Raw genomic sequence first — 18,173 nt, 5'->3', positions numbered from 1 at the left:
TATTTGTGTTTAGTGTAAAGTGGTTTAGAGATTTGTTGGTGCTCTGACTGAGCGTGCTAGAAACCCTAGGTTTTTAAAAAACTCCGACAATGGCTTCCACTTCCGTTCCCCAACCCTCGCGGTCGCCTTCTCCTTCTCCCCGAGGTTCACAGAGGGAGCCTCCTCTGGCCAGGTCCCGTAGACCTTCCTTCCCCCTCCGCTTCACACAATTCTGAGGCTACCCCAAATCCTTCTAAGCCTGCAAAGAAAACTAAGAAAGCACCCCAGCCCCCCAAGCCTATTCCTGACTCCCGCCTTGGCGTCGCGGAGATGGAGAAAATCAGGGACAAATGTCGTTGTCCTGCAGACCTGAAATTCATAGCCTTCTCCAAAGCCTCAGCGCCCCCCGAGAGATTGCGTGATCCTAAAACGGCGGTTATTTGGAAAGCCCAGATAGATGCTGGCCTGAGGCTTCCTCCCCCTACTCTTTTGGTTGAGGTTTGCAATTATTACCGCATCCCTTTTTACCAAATTACCCCCTCTGCCGTCCGGAGACTATACGCCTTCCACATTCTATGCCGCGCCCACGGTGTTGGAGACACCGCCAAATTATTTTTCCAAACCCAATCTCTCCGTATGCAAGGCAGCCCTTTGTATAGTTTCGCTGGCCTTAAGAAATATCCCACCACTTTCCTTTCTTCCTTGAATTCGTATGATAAAGATTTTTTATTTCAATACTGTTATGTGCGCACCCTTATTGGCTCCTGGCGCAACCACGGCGCTTTGGAGCTGGAATGGCACAGCCCTCGCACCACCTATAAACCAGCCTCTCCGGGTCCCCCCTCCGCATTTGACCTGGGGGTTATAACCCGAATTAATGCCATGAATGACGCCGAGCCCCTCCACTGTAGATATCTTGCCGAGAACAATTCGGCTTTGGCATACAATGGCCTATTTCCCCTGTATCCAAAGGCATCAATAGGTAAGAATATGTGTTAGAAAGTATATTGACTATTGTTACCCTGCTTCTAACAGTGTAGAACTTTTTTATTTGCAGGCATGTCTTGGAGGATTGAGTGTGGGCTTGATCTGACTGCTGCTGCTTCTCCCATTCGCAGCGAAGGGCATGGCTCGGGAGGCTCTGCTTCCCATACAGGTCCAACGGAGCAACCAACCGGGCCCGAGATGGACACCTCTCTCACGGTGTCAGAAGTCCCAGAGATGGTCACCCCTTCCCAAGGCTCTCGCCCTGGTAAAGGGAAAAATATCCATATCTTGCCCACATTCAGCCCAGAGGAGGCTGAAGTTGATATTGGTGGCCTCGTTCATAGGCGTCGACGCTCCAGTACTGGTGAAGTGTCCGGTGCTGGTGAAAAAGATGTCCTAGTCGTGGACATTACTGATGAAATCCCTTCTCCCGACCCGGTCCCAGAGATCCCTACTCCCGGATTCACGAAAAAGAGAAAAAGGGGCTCTCTGATCTCTGTGGGCGAGAAGGAAAAGCAAGAAGGCCTGAAGAAGGCCGACAAATCCGTGGAGCCCGCGAAGAAGTCTGCCGGTGGCTCGGGGGCTCTCTCCTCTGCTGCCCGAAAGGGCAAAGGCAAAGTTCCTGCCTCTCCCGCCGAGGAGTCAGAGGTAGCTGTTCCTGGCCCGATTGCACGTCTGTCGGGGCAGCAGTTTGTTGAGGCCCTATCTTCCCTTGTTCACCCCACGGACAAGGAGTTGACGGGTAAGTTGCAGCGAGAAGTTCTGACCAGCCAGCTTGGCCGGTTGGCTCTTCAGGTACCTTGCACTTTATACTTTAATTTAAAGATTAAATTACTAACCTCTTAATTTGTCTGACGAAACCCGTTTCTCTGGTGAGAATTATTTCCCTATTCTGACATTACCCATTGTATTTCTCTGTAGATGAATTCCCGGATCCTGGCAGCTATCCAGTGCGTTAACGATTATGCTACCTTGGAGACGGAGAGGGAAAAGGAGCAGGCGGAAGTAGCCAAGCGGGATGATGATGTCGCCGGCGTAGTGGAACGTCTTAGTGAAGCTGAGGCGGAGGTTGCCGAATTGAAGGCCAAGCTGGCGCAGGCAGAGGTGGAGAAAGCCTCCCTATCCTCTGAACTGGTGAGGGTGACTAAAGAAAGTCACGAGAGCCTCGCCAATTTCAAGGCGAGATATGAGAATGACTACAAGGAGGCCAAGCGTGGCTGGAGGAAAACTTGCGCGGAGGCTTAGAGCCGTGGGTATGTCCTGGGGGCACGGGACCAGCGTCTGGAGTATTTCTTATCTTCACAAGGCCAGCACTTCCTGGGGATGATGTTGGAGGGCACCTTGGCGGCCTTCAAACAAACTCCAGAGTATCTGGAGGACTTCGGGCCCCTCTTCGCTTATGTAATAAAGCAGTCCGCCACGAAGGCGTTGGAGATGGCGGGGGCGACTCCGGAGCAGCTTGCTACCCTGGATCTGCGGGCCTTGATGGAGAACATCAAGGATGAGGACGTGAACAAGCTGATGGGGATCACCGAAAATTCCCCGGGGAAGCCGGAATGGTGGTATCCGGTTTTGGAGAAGGCCGTTCCCTTTTTTGTCTTTGGGGTCGGTTCTGACTCACTGCCCGCTACTCCGATGTACAGGCCCGCTTTCTGTGATTCCCTGATGGGTTTCGTGAACCGGCTGCGAGATCCGGCGGCTAGTAATACTTGGGAATTTTCTCGTCACAGCATGGAGCCTCCTCTTCCCTCTGGTATCAAGCCTTCAGCCTTCAAGGATTCTGCTTCCTCCTCCGTCGCGGTGGATCAGCTTTTTACCCTGTACAGAGATGAAGCATTATATATGAAAGAAGCTGTGAAGCTGTTGGATGTAGAAGCCCGTCTCCCTAAGGTGAAAGATGCTGGCACGCTGTCGGTGTTCACAGAGGGAGCCTCCTCTGGCCAGGTCCCTGCAATTGTCACCTTTGCTCCGATCTCCTCTACTCCCGCTGAAGGCTCTTCCATTCCTCCCTCTTGATGGCCCTAATTTCCCCTTTGACTTGACAAATATTTCTGTAACTTTTTGTAAAAACTTAGTATCTATTTCTGATATTTTGATGTACAGTTTGCCTCTTTGGCTTTTTAAATGAACTTTCTTGACCGCATGTTTCGCCTTTAGATCTCTGTGCCGATCCTACTTTTCCTTTGTGCTTTGTGTTATTTTGTTGCTTGTTGATGTTGAGCTTGTGTTCCCGGACCTCCAACTGTGATGTATGTTTTTGTAACATAGAGTATGATTTCTGCTTTCTGTCGAAGTCTTTGTGACTCCTCTGCTGGTTTGGTTTGGCCCGCTGTGCTTGTTCCCGATGTTTCTCTGATCTTCTCCTTTGGGGTTTCTCTGATTTCTGCTTTGCGGGTTCCGCTGATTTCTCTGGCGAGGATTTTGGCTGATTCCTCTGGCGAGGATTTTGGCTGATTCCTGTGGCGAGGATTTCGCTGACTCCTCTGGCGAGGATTTTGTTGACTCCTCTGGTGAGGGTTTTGCTGTTGCTTCCCATCCAAGCATTCCTTTGCTGCTTCCCATCCAGTCTTGAACACTCTGCGCGGAGCATGGAGGACCCGGGGGGTGCAACCAACTTTCGCAGCTTACGATTGAATAGTAACCCTCTGCGCGGAGCATGGAGGACCCGGGGGGTGCAACCAACTTTCGCAGCTTACGATTAAAAGAACACCCTGCACAGAGCATGGAAGACCCGGGGGGTGCAACCAACTTTCGTGGCTTACGGTTAAGAGAACACTCTGCGCGGAGCATGGAGGGCCTGGCCGACGCAACCAACTTTCGCGGCTTACGATTAAGAGAACACCCTGCACGGAGCATGGAAGACCCGAGGGGTGCAACCAACTTTCGTGGCTTACGGTTAAGAGAACACTCTGCGCGGAGCATGGAGGACCTGGCCGGCGCAACCAACTTTCGCGGCTTACGATTAAGAGAACACCCTGCACGGAGCATGGAAGACCCGGGGGGTGCAACCAACTTTCGTGGCTTACGGTTAAGAGAACACTCTGCGCGGAGCATGGAGGGCCTGGCCGGCGCAACCAACTTTCGCGGCTTACGATTAAGAGAACACCCTGCACGGAGCATGGAAGACCCGGGGGGTGCAACCAACTTTCGTGGCTTACGGTTAAGAGAACACTCTGCGCGGAGCATGGAGGGCCTGGCTGGCGCAACCAACTTTCGCGGCTTACGATTAAGATAACACTCTGCGCGGAGCATGGAGGGCCCGGATGGCGCAACCAACTTTCGCGGCTTACGATAGCATCCCTCTGCTCTGGTGACAGTATGATCCCTCTGCGCGGAGCATGGAAGACCCTGGGGGTGCAACCAACTTTCGCGGCTTACGATAGCATCCCTTTGCGCTGGTGACAGCATGATCCCTCTGCGCGGAGCATGGAGGGCCCGGATGGCACAACCAACTTTTGCGGCTTACGATAGCATCCCTCTGCACTGGTGACAGCATGATCCCTCTGCGCGGAGCATGGAGGACCCCGGGGGTGCAACCAACTTTCGCGGCTTACAATAACATCCCTCTGTTTTGGTGGCTGCGTGATTCCTCTGCTTTTCCCTTGACTTGCTGAGAAGCAATTTTTGAATTTTTGAATTTGAAAATTGGGGACTACGGGTATACACCCTACTCCCCCCTGGTAACATGTGCAATGCTCTGCATGAATATGTTAGGTAGTATATGTAACATAGAAAACGATAATTAAAGTAAATGAAACAACACCAGGGAATTCCCTAGAACCACGTATCTGATTTTATTGATATCATGGCCCCGAACCTCGTTAAAACCCCTGTGGGGAAAAAGAGTATTCGGTCTACAATGTGATCATTCCTGCTAAGTAGCAGTTATACATAGAACTTTTTGAGCGTATTTATGTTCCATGGTCTGGGAAGAGCTCTGCCGTCTGGATCCGACAATATGTACGCGCCGCCTCCCAGGACCTCTGTGACGATGAACGGGCCTTCCCAATTGGCTTCGAACTTGCCCACTGCCTTTAATGCGTCGGCCCGTTTGAGGACTAAGTCGCCCTTGGCTAGCTTCCGTGCTCTGACCCTCTTGTCGTATCCTGCTTTGATGACACTTTTATACTTCGCTGCTCTGACTTGAGCTTCTTCTCGCTGTGCTTCAACAAGGTCGAGCTCGGTTCTTCAGAGATCGGCATTGTGCTCTGTATCGTAGGTTATGATGCGGTATGATTCCAATCTGGCCTCCGCTGGTATCACTGCATTGGATCCGTATACCAGGGTGAAATGTGTCCTCTCCTGTTGCCGTCTTTGGGCTAGTTCGGTAGGCCCAAAGAACGGTGTCTAACTCCTCAACCCATTTCCCTCTGCTCTGCGTCAGCCTTTTCTTGATCCCCTCACATATTGTCCTGTTAGCCAACTCCACTTGACCATTTGCTTATGGATGAGCCACCGAGACAAAGCGTTGAGTAATGTCCATCCGGTCACAGAAATCCGCGATCCTTGCCATTGTCCGATACAATGATCCTTGGGACTCCAAATCTGCAACATATGTTCCGCCAAATAAAGCGTTCCACTGCCACCTCATCAATCTTTCCTACAGCCTCGGCCTCGACCCATTTGGAGAAATAGTCCACTGCTACAATAAGGAAACACTTGCCCCCTGGTGCTGTGGGCAATTTCCCGACGATGTCGATGCCCCATTTGTCAAATGGGCAGGCAGCAGACATGACTCCCATAGTTTCCCCTGGAACATTGATCCTCCCAGCGTGTCTTTGACAGGCTTCGCACTTGCGGACGAATTCCCTGGCATCCTTGTTGATGTTAGGCCAGTAGAACCCTGCCTGAATGATTTTACGTACGAGATCCCGGAATCCCGTGTGACTACCACAGCAACCTGCATGAATTTCTTTTAAAGCAAAATTAGCTTCTTCTGGAGATAAACATTTTAACAAGGGTTGGGTAAAAGATCGCTTATAAAGCTGGTCGTTGATCAAACAATAATTCTCGTATCGAGCCCTCTGATTAGATTCCCTGCTCAATCGCTCCCCTGTCTTGAGAAAGTGTATAATCGGAGCCCGCCAGTCGTCCCTGATTTCCACCAAGAAAACCTGTGAAGTCCCCATTTCTCTGGTATCACAGAGCAAAATGATCTCGTCACTCCATGTCTGTTCCACTGCGCTGGCCATGCGTGCCAGTAAATCCGCCTTTGTGTTCTCTTCCCGGGAAATCTGCTCAATTTTAAACTCCATAAATTTGTGCTTCATTTCGTTGATTTTGCCATGGTACGCTTTCATCCGCTGATCCTTGACATTATAAGCCCCTGCCAATTGTTGAGCTACCAACTGGGAGTCCGTCTTGATGATTACACATTCAGCCTTGAGTTCGGATAGAATATGCGCCCCTCTCACCACAGCCTCATACTCAGCCTCATTATTAGACATTCGGCAAGTGAACTTGATAGCGAATTGATATGTCCCGTACCCTGGTGAGGTGATGTATACCCCAATTCCGCACCCCTCCTTTGTGACTGATCCATCCACAAAGGCAACCCAAAATTCTGGAATAGGCTGTCGAGTGGTTTCTTGGATGAAATCCGCCAGAGCTTGTGCCTTGATTGCCGTTCTCGGCTCATACTCTACGTCGTATTCTCCCAACTCCACGGCCCACTTGACCATTCTTCCCGACAAATCCGGGTGCCCCAACACTTGTCTAAAAGGTAAAGCAGTGCACACCACTACCCGATGTGATAGGAAATAGGGCCTCAATTTTCGAGCCGTGACCATGACCGCCAGAGCAGCCTTCTCGATTTCTGTGTAGTTTAGCTCGGGACCCTGGATGATTCTGCTGACAAAATAGATTGGCCTCTGATGACTTCCCTCTTCTCTGAGAAGCACGGAGCTGACTGACTCCTTCCCCACAGCTATGTATAGATATAATGTTTCTCCCGGGACCGGCTTGGTCAGAGTTGGGAGCTTCGCCAGGTAAACCTTGAGATCCTCAAATGCCGCTCGACACTCCGCTGTCCACAAGAATTTAGTTCCCTTCCTCAAGATTTTGAAGAACGACATGCTGCGCTCTGCCGACCTCGATATGAACCTGCTCAGAGCAGTGATGCGCCCATTCAGAGTCTGTACTTCCTTAATCCCTATAGGTGGTGTCATTTCCAAAATAGCCTTGACCTTTTCCGAGTTGACTTCAATCCCGGCGGGCGTGACCTTGTACCCCAAGAATTTCCCTGTGGTGACCCCGAAGGTGCACTTCGCTGGGTTCAGCATAAGTCGGTGTTTCCGGATGACTGTGAAGACCTCTTCCAGGTCAGAGACATGATCCTCCGCTCTGACACTGCGTACCAACATATCATCTACGTAAACTGAAATATTCCTTGAAAGTTGTTCTTTGAAAATTTTCTCCATCATTCTCTGGTACGTGGCCCCTGCATTTTTCAAGCCGAATGGCATACTCCTCCAGCCATACACCCCACAGCAGACGGCGAAGGCCGTTTTGGCAATATCCCCTCTATTCATTTTGACCTGATGGTACCCTTGATATGCATCCATCATAGACAATAAAGCACAACCCGAGGTGGAATCTACTAACTGGTCAATCCTCGGCAGAGGATAGTGGTCTTTTGGGCAAGCAGCGTTTAAATCTCTGAAGTCGACACACATCCTCCAAGTATTTGTTTTCTTTGGTACCATCACAGCATTAGAAATCCACTCTGGGTATTGCACCTCCTCGATGTGCCCCGCTTCCAACAGCCCTTCGACCTGCTCCCTGATTGCAGCGTCCTTTTCGGCCCCAAAATTTCTTGTTCTCTGTTTCACGGGCTTAACTTTAGGGTCCACATTAAGGCAGTGCTCTGCCAACCCTCTGTCGATTCCCTTTAAATCAGCGGTGCTGAATGCGAATACATCTGCATTTCGCTGTAGGCAACTGATAAGCTCTTCTCTGTCCTGGTCACTCATAGAAGACCCTATTTTGGTCTGAAAACCCTCCTTCCCTGGAAAAAGATCAATCATATTGCAGACATCATTCGTAGAAACTAGAGCGGTTTTCTCTGTGCTGTCCCTGTCTTTCAATAGGTCCGCTAACTCCCGTCGTTCCTCTGCCGGGGCATGTACTTCGCCCACTTTCCCCTTCTTCCGCGCGTCCGGTCCCTCTGTCAATCTTTCTCTCTTCTGCCCCGACGAGTTCGATAGCATTTTGACATGACATTCCTTTGACACCCTCTGATCGCCCCATACTTCTCCCACTCTCCCATCCTCAAGGGGGAATTTCATTTTGAGGTGGAACATGGATATAACCGCTCTGAAGGCCGTCAGAGCAGGGCGTCCCAATATTACATTATAGGAAGGGCTGGGCATATCCACTACCAGGAACCGTGTCATCCTATTTTTGCAAGCATCTGCTCTACCCAGTGTGACTGGCAATTCCACAAAGCCCAAAGGCATGACAATTTCCCCACCAAATCCAAACAGGGGAGAATTCGTTGGCTCGATATTAGCTTCAATTCCCATTTTCTGGAGGCATTCGAGATACAAGATGTTCACTACACTCCCTGAATCCACGAACACGCGATGGACCCTACACATCGCTATATCCGCCGTAAAGACCAATGCATCGTCATGCGGATACATTAGGGTTCTAAGATCTTCGGCCCCGAAACTGATCGCTGGTTCTTTCTCCACACTTGTAATTCCCATTACCTGCTTGGGATAGTACCCTGCTTTCACAGCGCGCACGACTTGCTTTTTAGCTCTATTGGACGTTGGCGTCCCATTCTCCCCGAAGATCATGTGCACCTCCCTGGGGTGCGGGAAATGAGGTTCTCGCCCCTACGGTAGCTCTCTCCCGTTGTCACGGTTACCCTCCTGCCGTTGGTCCCGATTATTTCTTTGATCCCTCTGATCTCGATGATCCCTGTGATCCCTCTGATCCCTCTTATCATTTCCCTGATTCCGCCTCTGGCCCTCGTTCCCCCTGGCGATGAATTGATCAAGAATTCCCTGGCGCACCAATAGTTCCAACTGGTGCTTAAGATGCCCACAATATTTGGTATAATGTCCGTAGACATTATGATACTCGCACAGCTTATTGTTAGGCCCCTCCTGTGGCGGCCCATCCCGGTAATTCCCTGGTGCTCGGAAGAATGGTTGATTCTTTATCAAATGGAAGATCTCCTCCTGTGGCTTGTTTAAGGGCGTGTACTCAGTAAACCTCGTGACTTCATTCACAGTACGGTGCTGACGGGGTGGCATGTCTCCCTGGGGTGGTAGTACCCTCGGGGGCAACCCTCGGAATGGTGCCCGATCCTGGTGTCGCTGTCTCTCTGGCGCTTCCTCGGCTTTTTTGGCCTTGTGTTTATCGTTTTCCGCTTTTCTCGCCATCCTGGCGTCCTCCAACTGTAAATAGCCTGGCAACCTTGCCATAATATCGTCGAAATCCTTGGCCGGTCTAATCTGTAGCTCATCAAAGAAGAGCCCCGGCTTGAGCCCTCTGACATAGGCGCAGTTCTTGATTTGTGACTCCGCCTCTGGCACCTCCAGGGCAGCGAGATTAAATCTGGCAGTATATTCCCGTAATGTCTCATTCTGATCCTGCTTGATGTCCATCAGCGAAAGAGCTGACTTCCTACCCTTCGTGAGTTTGCGAACTGTCGTAGGAAACGAATATGCAAATCCTCAAAGGAGTGAATAGAATTTGGGGCAAGCGTCCCAAACCACAACTGAGCTGGTCCGGTCAGAGTAGTGGAGAAGATGCGGCACTTGATACCCTCAGTATACATGTGCAGAGTAACCAGTCCCTCGAACCGGTTGAGGTGTACCTCCGGATCAGTGGTACCATCATAATCCAGAGAAATAGGTTTGTAGCTTCTGGGTAGAGTATCCGCCAGAATGTCATCGGAGAATGGACTGCGGTTGCTGATGGGGTGAAATCTTGACGTCTTGGCCCTTTTATCCTCCTTAGGTCTCCCATGCTCCCTTCTTTCCTTTGGCGCGTCATGAGCGCGACGCTTGTGAACCCTGTGCCCCGGCCTGCCAGAGGAATACTCCAGCTCCCGTTCCTCTGACCTCTCTGTGTAACGTAATTTCTCTGATCGATGGGGTCTCTCAGACCGATACGACCTCTCAGCCCTGTTCGATTTCTCTGACCTCTGCCCTCTGGCATCCCTCTGGGATTTCTCCCTCAGTGAGTTTTCCAGATCCTTAAGTTGGTGTTTCAGTTGCGACACTTGGTCTTTCAGCCGCGCTTTCTCCCTTGGCCTCTCCTCCTTAAACACAGGGGAGATGGATTGACTATCAGACTCGTCAACCCTCTCTACCCTCTCCTTCATGACAACGCTGTTGAGCCTAACGCGGCTCCCCTCTGGCACTTCTCCAGGCACCACAGCCTGTTTGTTGGTTACAGGGTTGTTTGCCTCCGGAGCAGCTGGAGATGGGGCCTCAGTGCCTTGTAGAGTGGTCGCTCCGACCAGTGGAACTACAGCGGGGATGGTGGACAGCATAGGAGTGCCCAGCGCCTGACGCATAGTAGCGTAGTTGAGTAGAGCCATCATTTGCTCTGCCAGCCCGAAGTTGAGCGATCCCCCTCCAGACGTAGGGGCCAAGCTTGGCAGATCAGAACCCGGTGTTACCAGAGCAAACCTCTGGGTGTTAACATTCAACCCTGTCGGCGGAGTGGCTGAGATAGCCTGAAAACCTGGCGGCACAGTGAAGGTGGGGTTACCCTGCAGGCCGTTGAACAGTGAGGTAGGCACCTCAGTTGTCATATCCCGGCTTTTAATAACTGATTAAAGGCTTAATTATTAATAATTAGGGTTCAGCATCCATTAATAAAACTGATTTTATTTATCAGTTGTGATTTAATTGTTTTACGTTTGGTTGATGCGCTTGATTTTATTTACTTAAATCAATTTGAGATTTAAAGGATTTTATGCATAAGTTTTAATTCGTAGGTTGAGCATAATATATGAACATGATTTCTTTTAAATTGGGCATGAAGTCATGAATTTCCTTTTAAATGGATTATTATATTTTTATCAAAGATTTTATTACAATAATTTTATTTGAGATCTTTTTAATTTTATTAAAGTCATGAGTTATTAATTGATCTTATCTTACCATCCCACTTGCATTATTTAATTATTTTTGACTAAATATCTCATAATCCTCATCCATGCTTTTTCTTTTCTCTCTCTTATCCACTTGCAAGCTTTAAACTTCTCTGATAAGCTAACTTCTCTCTTAAGCATAAATTTCCTAATTCCCTTTCTCACCCCTTTCTCACCTTCACCCTCGGCTAAAAAAACAAAAGAGGAAAGAAACTCCAAATTAGCTTCCATTTCCAAAATCAGTTCCGGATCTCAAGTCTCGACTGCTCCCAAGCTTCCAAATCAGGTGATTAATTAATTAATCTCCATTAATTCTTTTTTTTTCAGTTTCAAAGAGAGAACAATTCATTCTTATACTTGATTTCCAATTCACAGATTTCTGCTAAATACCAAATACCACCAAATCAAGGTTACTCCAATTCCTCTCCACTCTATCTTGATTAATTTCGAATCAAGCATCAGAGAACAACAGAATACACACGCACACATTTTACTATATTCTCTAATCTATTACAAGTACAGATCAGTTTTTGTAAATAGAAATGATGAAAGAACAGATTTTAAAACCCTAACTTTGTTGTTGTGAGTCTGGACTGAAATTTGGAGGGTTCCTTGTGTTTTGCTTGTGTGTGCTGTTCAAATCGTGAGAGGGGAAGGAGGGAGCAGCAGGCGGCTGCTCGGCGCCGGCAACGGCGGCGCGGCGGCAACTGCCGCCCAGTCCCTGTTCTGCCAAAATGAGAGAGAAGAGAAGAAAGTTTAGGATTTCAGTTTTGAAACAAAAAGGGAGAGAGAGAGAGAGGGGAGGACGGAGAGAAAATGAGGGAAGAGGGACTTATCTTTCCGGAGGCGGCCTCGGCGGTGGCGATACGACGGCGGGAGCGGCGACGCTCGGCTTTTCACAACGGCCGGAGAAGGTACATGCAGCGATGAAGAGGCCTCTGCCACCCTGTTCCAAGGCTGGGGACGACCAGGCGGCGCCGTGCTTGGCCACGGCGGAGGCGGCAGTGGCACGCGAAGGAGGCGGAGGCGACTGTACCAGCGAGAGAGAGGGAAGAGGAGACCGAGGGAGTGAAAAGAGAGGGGACGAGGCGACGGCGAGGCGGCGCGCCGGAGGCGGAGCCGCCCTCAGCCGAGTGAGAGTGAGAGAGGCGAGAGGGAGCCGAGAGGGAGAGTGAAGAGAGAGGCTTGTGTGTTTGTATGTTATGTGTGTACATATATGTTAGGATTAGTTTTTTTTTTTTATTGGGCTTAAGCCCTCTAATGAGGTTGGGCCGAGAGAAAAAAAAAAAAGTGAGAGGGGAATGGGCCGATTTTATTTAGTTTAATCCTGCTGGGCCCATTTCGTTTTAAAAGCTGATGTGTTTTTATTTAAATTGATTGGGCCCCATTTTAATTGATTTTGGACTGTTAATTGATTAATAAAGCCTACGAATTTTGGCCTTATTTCTTTTATAAGTGTTTGAATTTTCACTAAATTATTTTAGTGAATTTAAATCTTTTGATTTAACTTTTAATATTGAAAGTTGGGACTATTTATTTTAAATGAAGTCCGTTCTTTTATTTAAATTTATTGATGGACTTTAGAAGAAATATTTTGGGATTAAGCCCTCATTTATTATAATATTTCAAGGCTTTATGAGTATGGGTTTTAAATGGTTAAAATGTTTTTATTTCACCTCAATGGGATTTAAAATGACTTATTTAAGGTATATGTACACGAATAATGGTGCATGATCTTATCGCTTATGTGAGCACGTGATTTTTTTAAAATGATATTAAGTTAAGGATATTGATTTCTTTTATCTTGTTTGTTATGTGATTAGACGAGGTATGTTGGTTTTTGACTGTCTTTAATGGAACGAATTATGGATGCTAGAACCCTAAAACTAAAAGATACCCTAGGCTCGTAAAATCAGACTTTGTCTTATGACAATTTCTTCACGAACTTACCGACTCTTCATCAATGAAGGTCCGGGCGACGGAAAGTGAAGCCGAAGAAGAAGCGACTCCACGCGCCAGCTTTAAGAACGTTTAAGGTGGGCATTACTTTTACTACGTATATAGAGATCCCCTGCGAGACGTAGGCCTCTTATACAAATATATGTGCATGATATGTTTTAACTGTTAATTTCAGTTTATTTTTATTATGCCCAAATGATAAATGACTCTTATGAAATGAGATGAAATGTTTACGAAATGAAATGAAAAGTTTATGAAATGATTGACTGCCAAAAATGTTCATGTTTTACGTATGTATCCTATCTGTGTTGGTTCGCCAACTTTAAAGGAAATCCAATTGGGATCCTATGCTAGACAAAGGTCGCTAGCTAGGGTTAACGTGTACACTCATGGAGACCGCGAGTCGCTTGCGACCGGTCTTGGCGTCTGTGGTAAGGAGGCCTCCTTCCCGGCGCGTGACAGAAAGGAACAGATATGGATCATATGAAGGAAAATGGGTTGGCCGGCCAATCTTATGAAAATAAAAGAAATGTTTTAGTAAGCGCAGGTCTTTCAAGAAAACCCCTGTGTGTTACTGTTATGGCAGTTCAATTTATATATGTATGCATGTTGTATTTTCGGCTTGTGCCCACTGAGTATTTTTATACTCAGCCCTGCATGTATTTCTAAATGTGCAGGTTGAGCAGGCGATGGAATGGATTGGTGTTGAGCGGATTCTCTTTTAATGATTAAGTAATGAAACCTTGAGTATGTATCTTCATATGCATAACTCACACGTATTTCCGCTGCAACCCTCTGATTTTTGTTATCGCTTCTATAAGAACTTAATACTATTTTATTTCGGATGATGTCACATGGGTCCAGTATTTTAATATGAACGTTTGTAATTACCCAAGCAGTTATATATATATATTGTAATTGCTTTAAATGAATATCTTTTTCGTAAAGTGTTTAAGTCACAAATAAACTTCCTTTTTTCCCCGTTTCTTAATTCCCACCCCGAGTCATAACCCCGATTAATCCGTACTTAGGTATAGTGGGCTGTGACAGAGTGGTATCAGAGCGGTTCGTTCGCTCTGGCCCTAGAAACCTTATTCTAAAGAGTCGAGTCTAGTTTGATTCTTTAGACTTACATGGGTTCATACGGCACCGCTCAACACTCCATTGCATCGTGCTCGATCAAGGAAAAAGGTAACTGCAGTTTCAACGTTTTAAAGATGTTAATGTTCTAAAATGCTTCTTGAATATGTTTATGTGAAAAGCATGTTATGATGAAATGTTGAATGTTTTGCCTTTCATGGCATATTTTCGCAGTCTATGATGTTATGATCAGATGAATGATAGAAAATTGACATATGTTTTCCCAGAGAACATAGATTGCCATAAGATGCATGATCACAATTTCAAAAGAACATAGACTACTAGATTAGTAGGATATCTCTACAATCTAGATTCTTAAAGTGATGATGTAGAAGAATGAAAGAGAACTTAGAGCGTTTCAGCTCCCTCAAGAAAACAATGATTCTTTTGAACTACAAAGAGGAATGAAAAGATATGTACGAAGTAAAGGAAAAGCATAGAATGACGATACAAGACAAATTCAAGGTAAACGTTGCATCAAAGGTTGAACCATAGTCTCTACGTTCGAATGTTCAAGTGCGACGGAATATCAAATCGACTTTTGCTACAGGATAGATTTTAAGAATAGTGTGTTTTGCCTGTGTACGTATGTCTGTGTGTATATGTCTTAAGAGAGGTTTGGGGTTTGAGATCAATAGGATATGGAACCTTAAGATAAGTTTAGTTGCCATAATGAACTTATTGTTTTGTTATGTATAGTATGTTCATGGCTCTTCAAGTTCGGGACGATGTTTCCCGTGTGACTGGGAGGTGATGATGTTGGACCTGGCCAGTCCACATGATCCAAATCTCAGTAGACGTCTTTTGGGTTGAAAACCCATGTGTTTCAACTTTCGGTTGAAAAGCCAGATGGGTTCTTACTCGAGGTCATTTTGTTCGACCTAGTAGTTAATCATTTCATACCCTCTGGTCATTCTTTTGATTCTCTTGAACAATTTCTACAACACCTTGCTTTGATGTTGTGTTGAGTTTGAGTCTTGCAACTCGTGAGTTGTCATAATAGATCCCCTTGATTGATAAAACTAAGAAGTATTAGTATACTGACCTAGTATATCACCCAAACTATAGCTTCGTATAGCTGTGTCTTATTGTGTTTAAATTAGTTGATATTAGTCTTTGTCCTATGAGTACTATCGACCCCTCATTGTGATAGAAATTCAGAGTTCAAACTGAGACCGTAATATAGTGTTTGTGTACAAGGACTTAAGTTATTTGGTCTATGCTACTTTTAGGATAGATTCACAGGAAAGTGTTATGTATGTGATAGGTAGCAGGAAATGGGTCGATCACCATTTTAGTCTTTGAAAATAGAATGCCCCGTAGATGAGCCCTAGGAATGAGTTAGGAGCAAAATGAACCGCCGCAAAAGGGACGAGGGAACTTATTCTCAAGTGAATCTCGTGTATATAGATTGGATTGGGAAAATCCAATTGATAGTAAGCTTGGGATTAAGGCGATGGACAAGACCCTTGATGTTTTCTTTCCTCCATCATACCGCCAAGAATGACTTCATGTGTCGCATTCCTGTTGACTGAATCTGCAGATTTTGGTGGAAGGCAAAACGAAAAGGGATGACTCAACAAGGGTTGGCATAATCGCCTTAGAAATGACCTTAAGGCAGAGATATACGATATATATATTTCTGATAGCTGCTATAGGACGGAAACGAAAATGACTAACCTGAAGCAAAACAAGATATCTAGACTTAGTACGACCGTAGCATCCGCGACATGTTCGTTATGCCCTACAATAGGTGGATACAATGAAAATATGTCAGAAAATTTTCACCCCAGCCTAAGGCACGAGATAAGAATGGCATGCACTGACCACAGTGAGTTTACATACTTTGAAGTACTCAGCAAAGATTTGAAGGCAAGGCAGTTATGCCGAGAATCGCCCGACACAAACTCAACTCAGGGAGCAAAAGATCGAGGAAAAAGGTAATGAAAAGGAAACAACAACAACAACAACAACAACAGATACTACTATGATAGTCAAAATGACAAGAAGACTTGGTAGGAAACATAGTGCCCAAAGGCAGGGGCAAGGACGTCAAATAAACGTAGTACCTGCTAAGGATAATCAGGGCCAGCTTGGGACACCTCTATAGCCGAAGTTTTCCAAGTCATATTATGGTGTATGTTTGGATGGTAATAATACCTGCTTTAAATATAGTCAGAAGGATCATTTTGCTAAAGATTGCCAAGTAAGGCCACAAGGAGGAATGTGAAGATCGAATCAACTCGGGTCAAACTCAACCTTTTAGGGTCATTCTAGGCCAACAACTACTATATCCACCGCAACTCCCTTAAGTTAGAACCTATGCCATGCACAAGATTAAACAAGGAAGCAACCAAGTAAACCTGATAAGTATGGATACGCTACTCAGCACGCCTGTTATACTTCTGTTCGACACGAGTGCCTCACATTCCTTCATTGCAAATGCATGTGTAAAAAAAAAACCTTAAAGCTCCAACCTGAAAAGACAAATCAGGACTTGAGAATTTCTTCACCCATAGAAGGGGCGACAGTAGTAACACATGCTTGCTCGAACCTAGAGCTAACCATAGGATCGTTTAAGGTCATAGCGAACAACTTACACGTCATATCGATGGAGGACGTTGATATAATCCTGGGGATGGACTGGCTAGCGGAGAACTATGCCACGATATTTTGCCAAGAGTGGAGAATTGCTTTCAATTTTCCAGGAAAGGACGCTTTGAGTTTCCATGGAATATGCAGGAGGAATAGAGTGCCGATTATTTCAGCTTTACAGGCAAGGAAGATGATGAACAAGAAAGACTGTCAAGCCTTCCTCGTATACCTGAACGGGGGAGTTGATACCGAAAAGACAATGGAAGATGTAGAGATCGTGCGGGATTTTCAAGATGTTTTCCCAGAAAATTTGCCAGGATTACCACCTGACAGACAAGTAGAATTCACCATCGATCTAGAGCTAGGAGCGGCGCCAGTATCAAAAGCACCGTACAGAATGGCTCCGAAGGAATTGGAGGAGTTGAAAATCCAATTACAAGAGTTGTTGGACCTAAGCTTCATCAGGCCTAGTGTGTCCCCATGGGGAGCGCCGGTGCTATTTGTCAAGAAGAAAGATGGCACCTTGAGATTGTGCATCGATTACCGAGAGCTGAACAAGCTAACGCTCAAGAACAAGTATCCATTACCAAGAATCGATAATTTATTCGACCAACTCAAGGGCGCAAGTGTTTTCTCCAAAATCGATTTGAAGTCTGGGTATCATCAGCTAAAGGTTAGACATGAAGATATACCCAAAATGGCTTTTCGAACAAGATATGGTCACTACGAGTTCGTAGTTGTACCGTTCGAACTAACAAATGCACCAGCTGTGTTCATGGACCTCATGAACAGAGTATTTCATCCTTATTTAGATAAGTTCGTCTTGGTGTTTGTTGATGATATTCTCATCTACTCCAAGAATGAAGAAGAACACAAGGAACATCCGACAATAGCATTGCAAACGCTAAAGGATGAACGTCTGTATGCCAAGTTCAGCAAGTGTGAGTTTTGGCTCAAAGAAGTTACATTTCTGGGACACATTGTGTCTTCAAAAGGTATTAAGGTGGATTCCGCCAAAGTGGAAACAGTATAAGGGTGGAGATCACCAACTACCCCAAACGAGATCAGAAGTTTCTTGGGATTGGCTGGCTATTATCGAAGATTCATTGAGGGATTCTCCAAGATAGCAAGGCCGATGACGCAATTGCTCCGAAAGGGAATTAAATACACATGGACTAACGAGTGTGAAGAAAGTTTTCAGCTGCTCAAGGAGAAGCTAACTACGGCGCCAGTGCTAGCAATTCCGGAACCCGACAAGGAGTATGTGGTCTACACGGATGCATCAAAGAATGGACTAGGATGCGTTTTGATGCAGGAAGGCCAAGTGATTGCATATGCATTGCGGCAACTTAGGCCACACGAATTGAATTATCCGACCCATGATCTGGAGCTAGCA

General features: G+C 46.5%; 1 protein-coding gene across 1 annotated transcript; it reads right to left on the bottom strand.

Moving 5' to 3' along the window:
• Positions 1-5,453: 5,453 nt before the first annotated feature.
• On the bottom strand, positions 5,454-8,768 carry LOC130994197 (uncharacterized). Its single transcript, XM_057919231.1, has 3 exons — positions 6,876-8,768; positions 5,969-6,803; positions 5,454-5,866 (listed from the first exon to the last, which is right to left on the bottom strand). Exons 1-3 carry the CDS (start codon positions 8,766-8,768, stop codon positions 5,454-5,456), a joined length of 3,141 nt encoding a protein of 1,046 aa, XP_057775214.1.
• Between the last annotated feature and the right edge of the window lie 9,405 nt (positions 8,769-18,173).

Source organism: Salvia miltiorrhiza, chromosome 7, assembly GCF_028751815.1.
Source record: "Salvia miltiorrhiza cultivar Shanhuang (shh) chromosome 7, IMPLAD_Smil_shh, whole genome shotgun sequence".
Classification (NCBI taxonomy): Eukaryota; Viridiplantae; Streptophyta; class Magnoliopsida; order Lamiales; family Lamiaceae; genus Salvia; species Salvia miltiorrhiza.
Note: the sequence above shows the minus strand (reverse complement) of the source record. Positions and strands in the feature narration are given on the sequence as shown.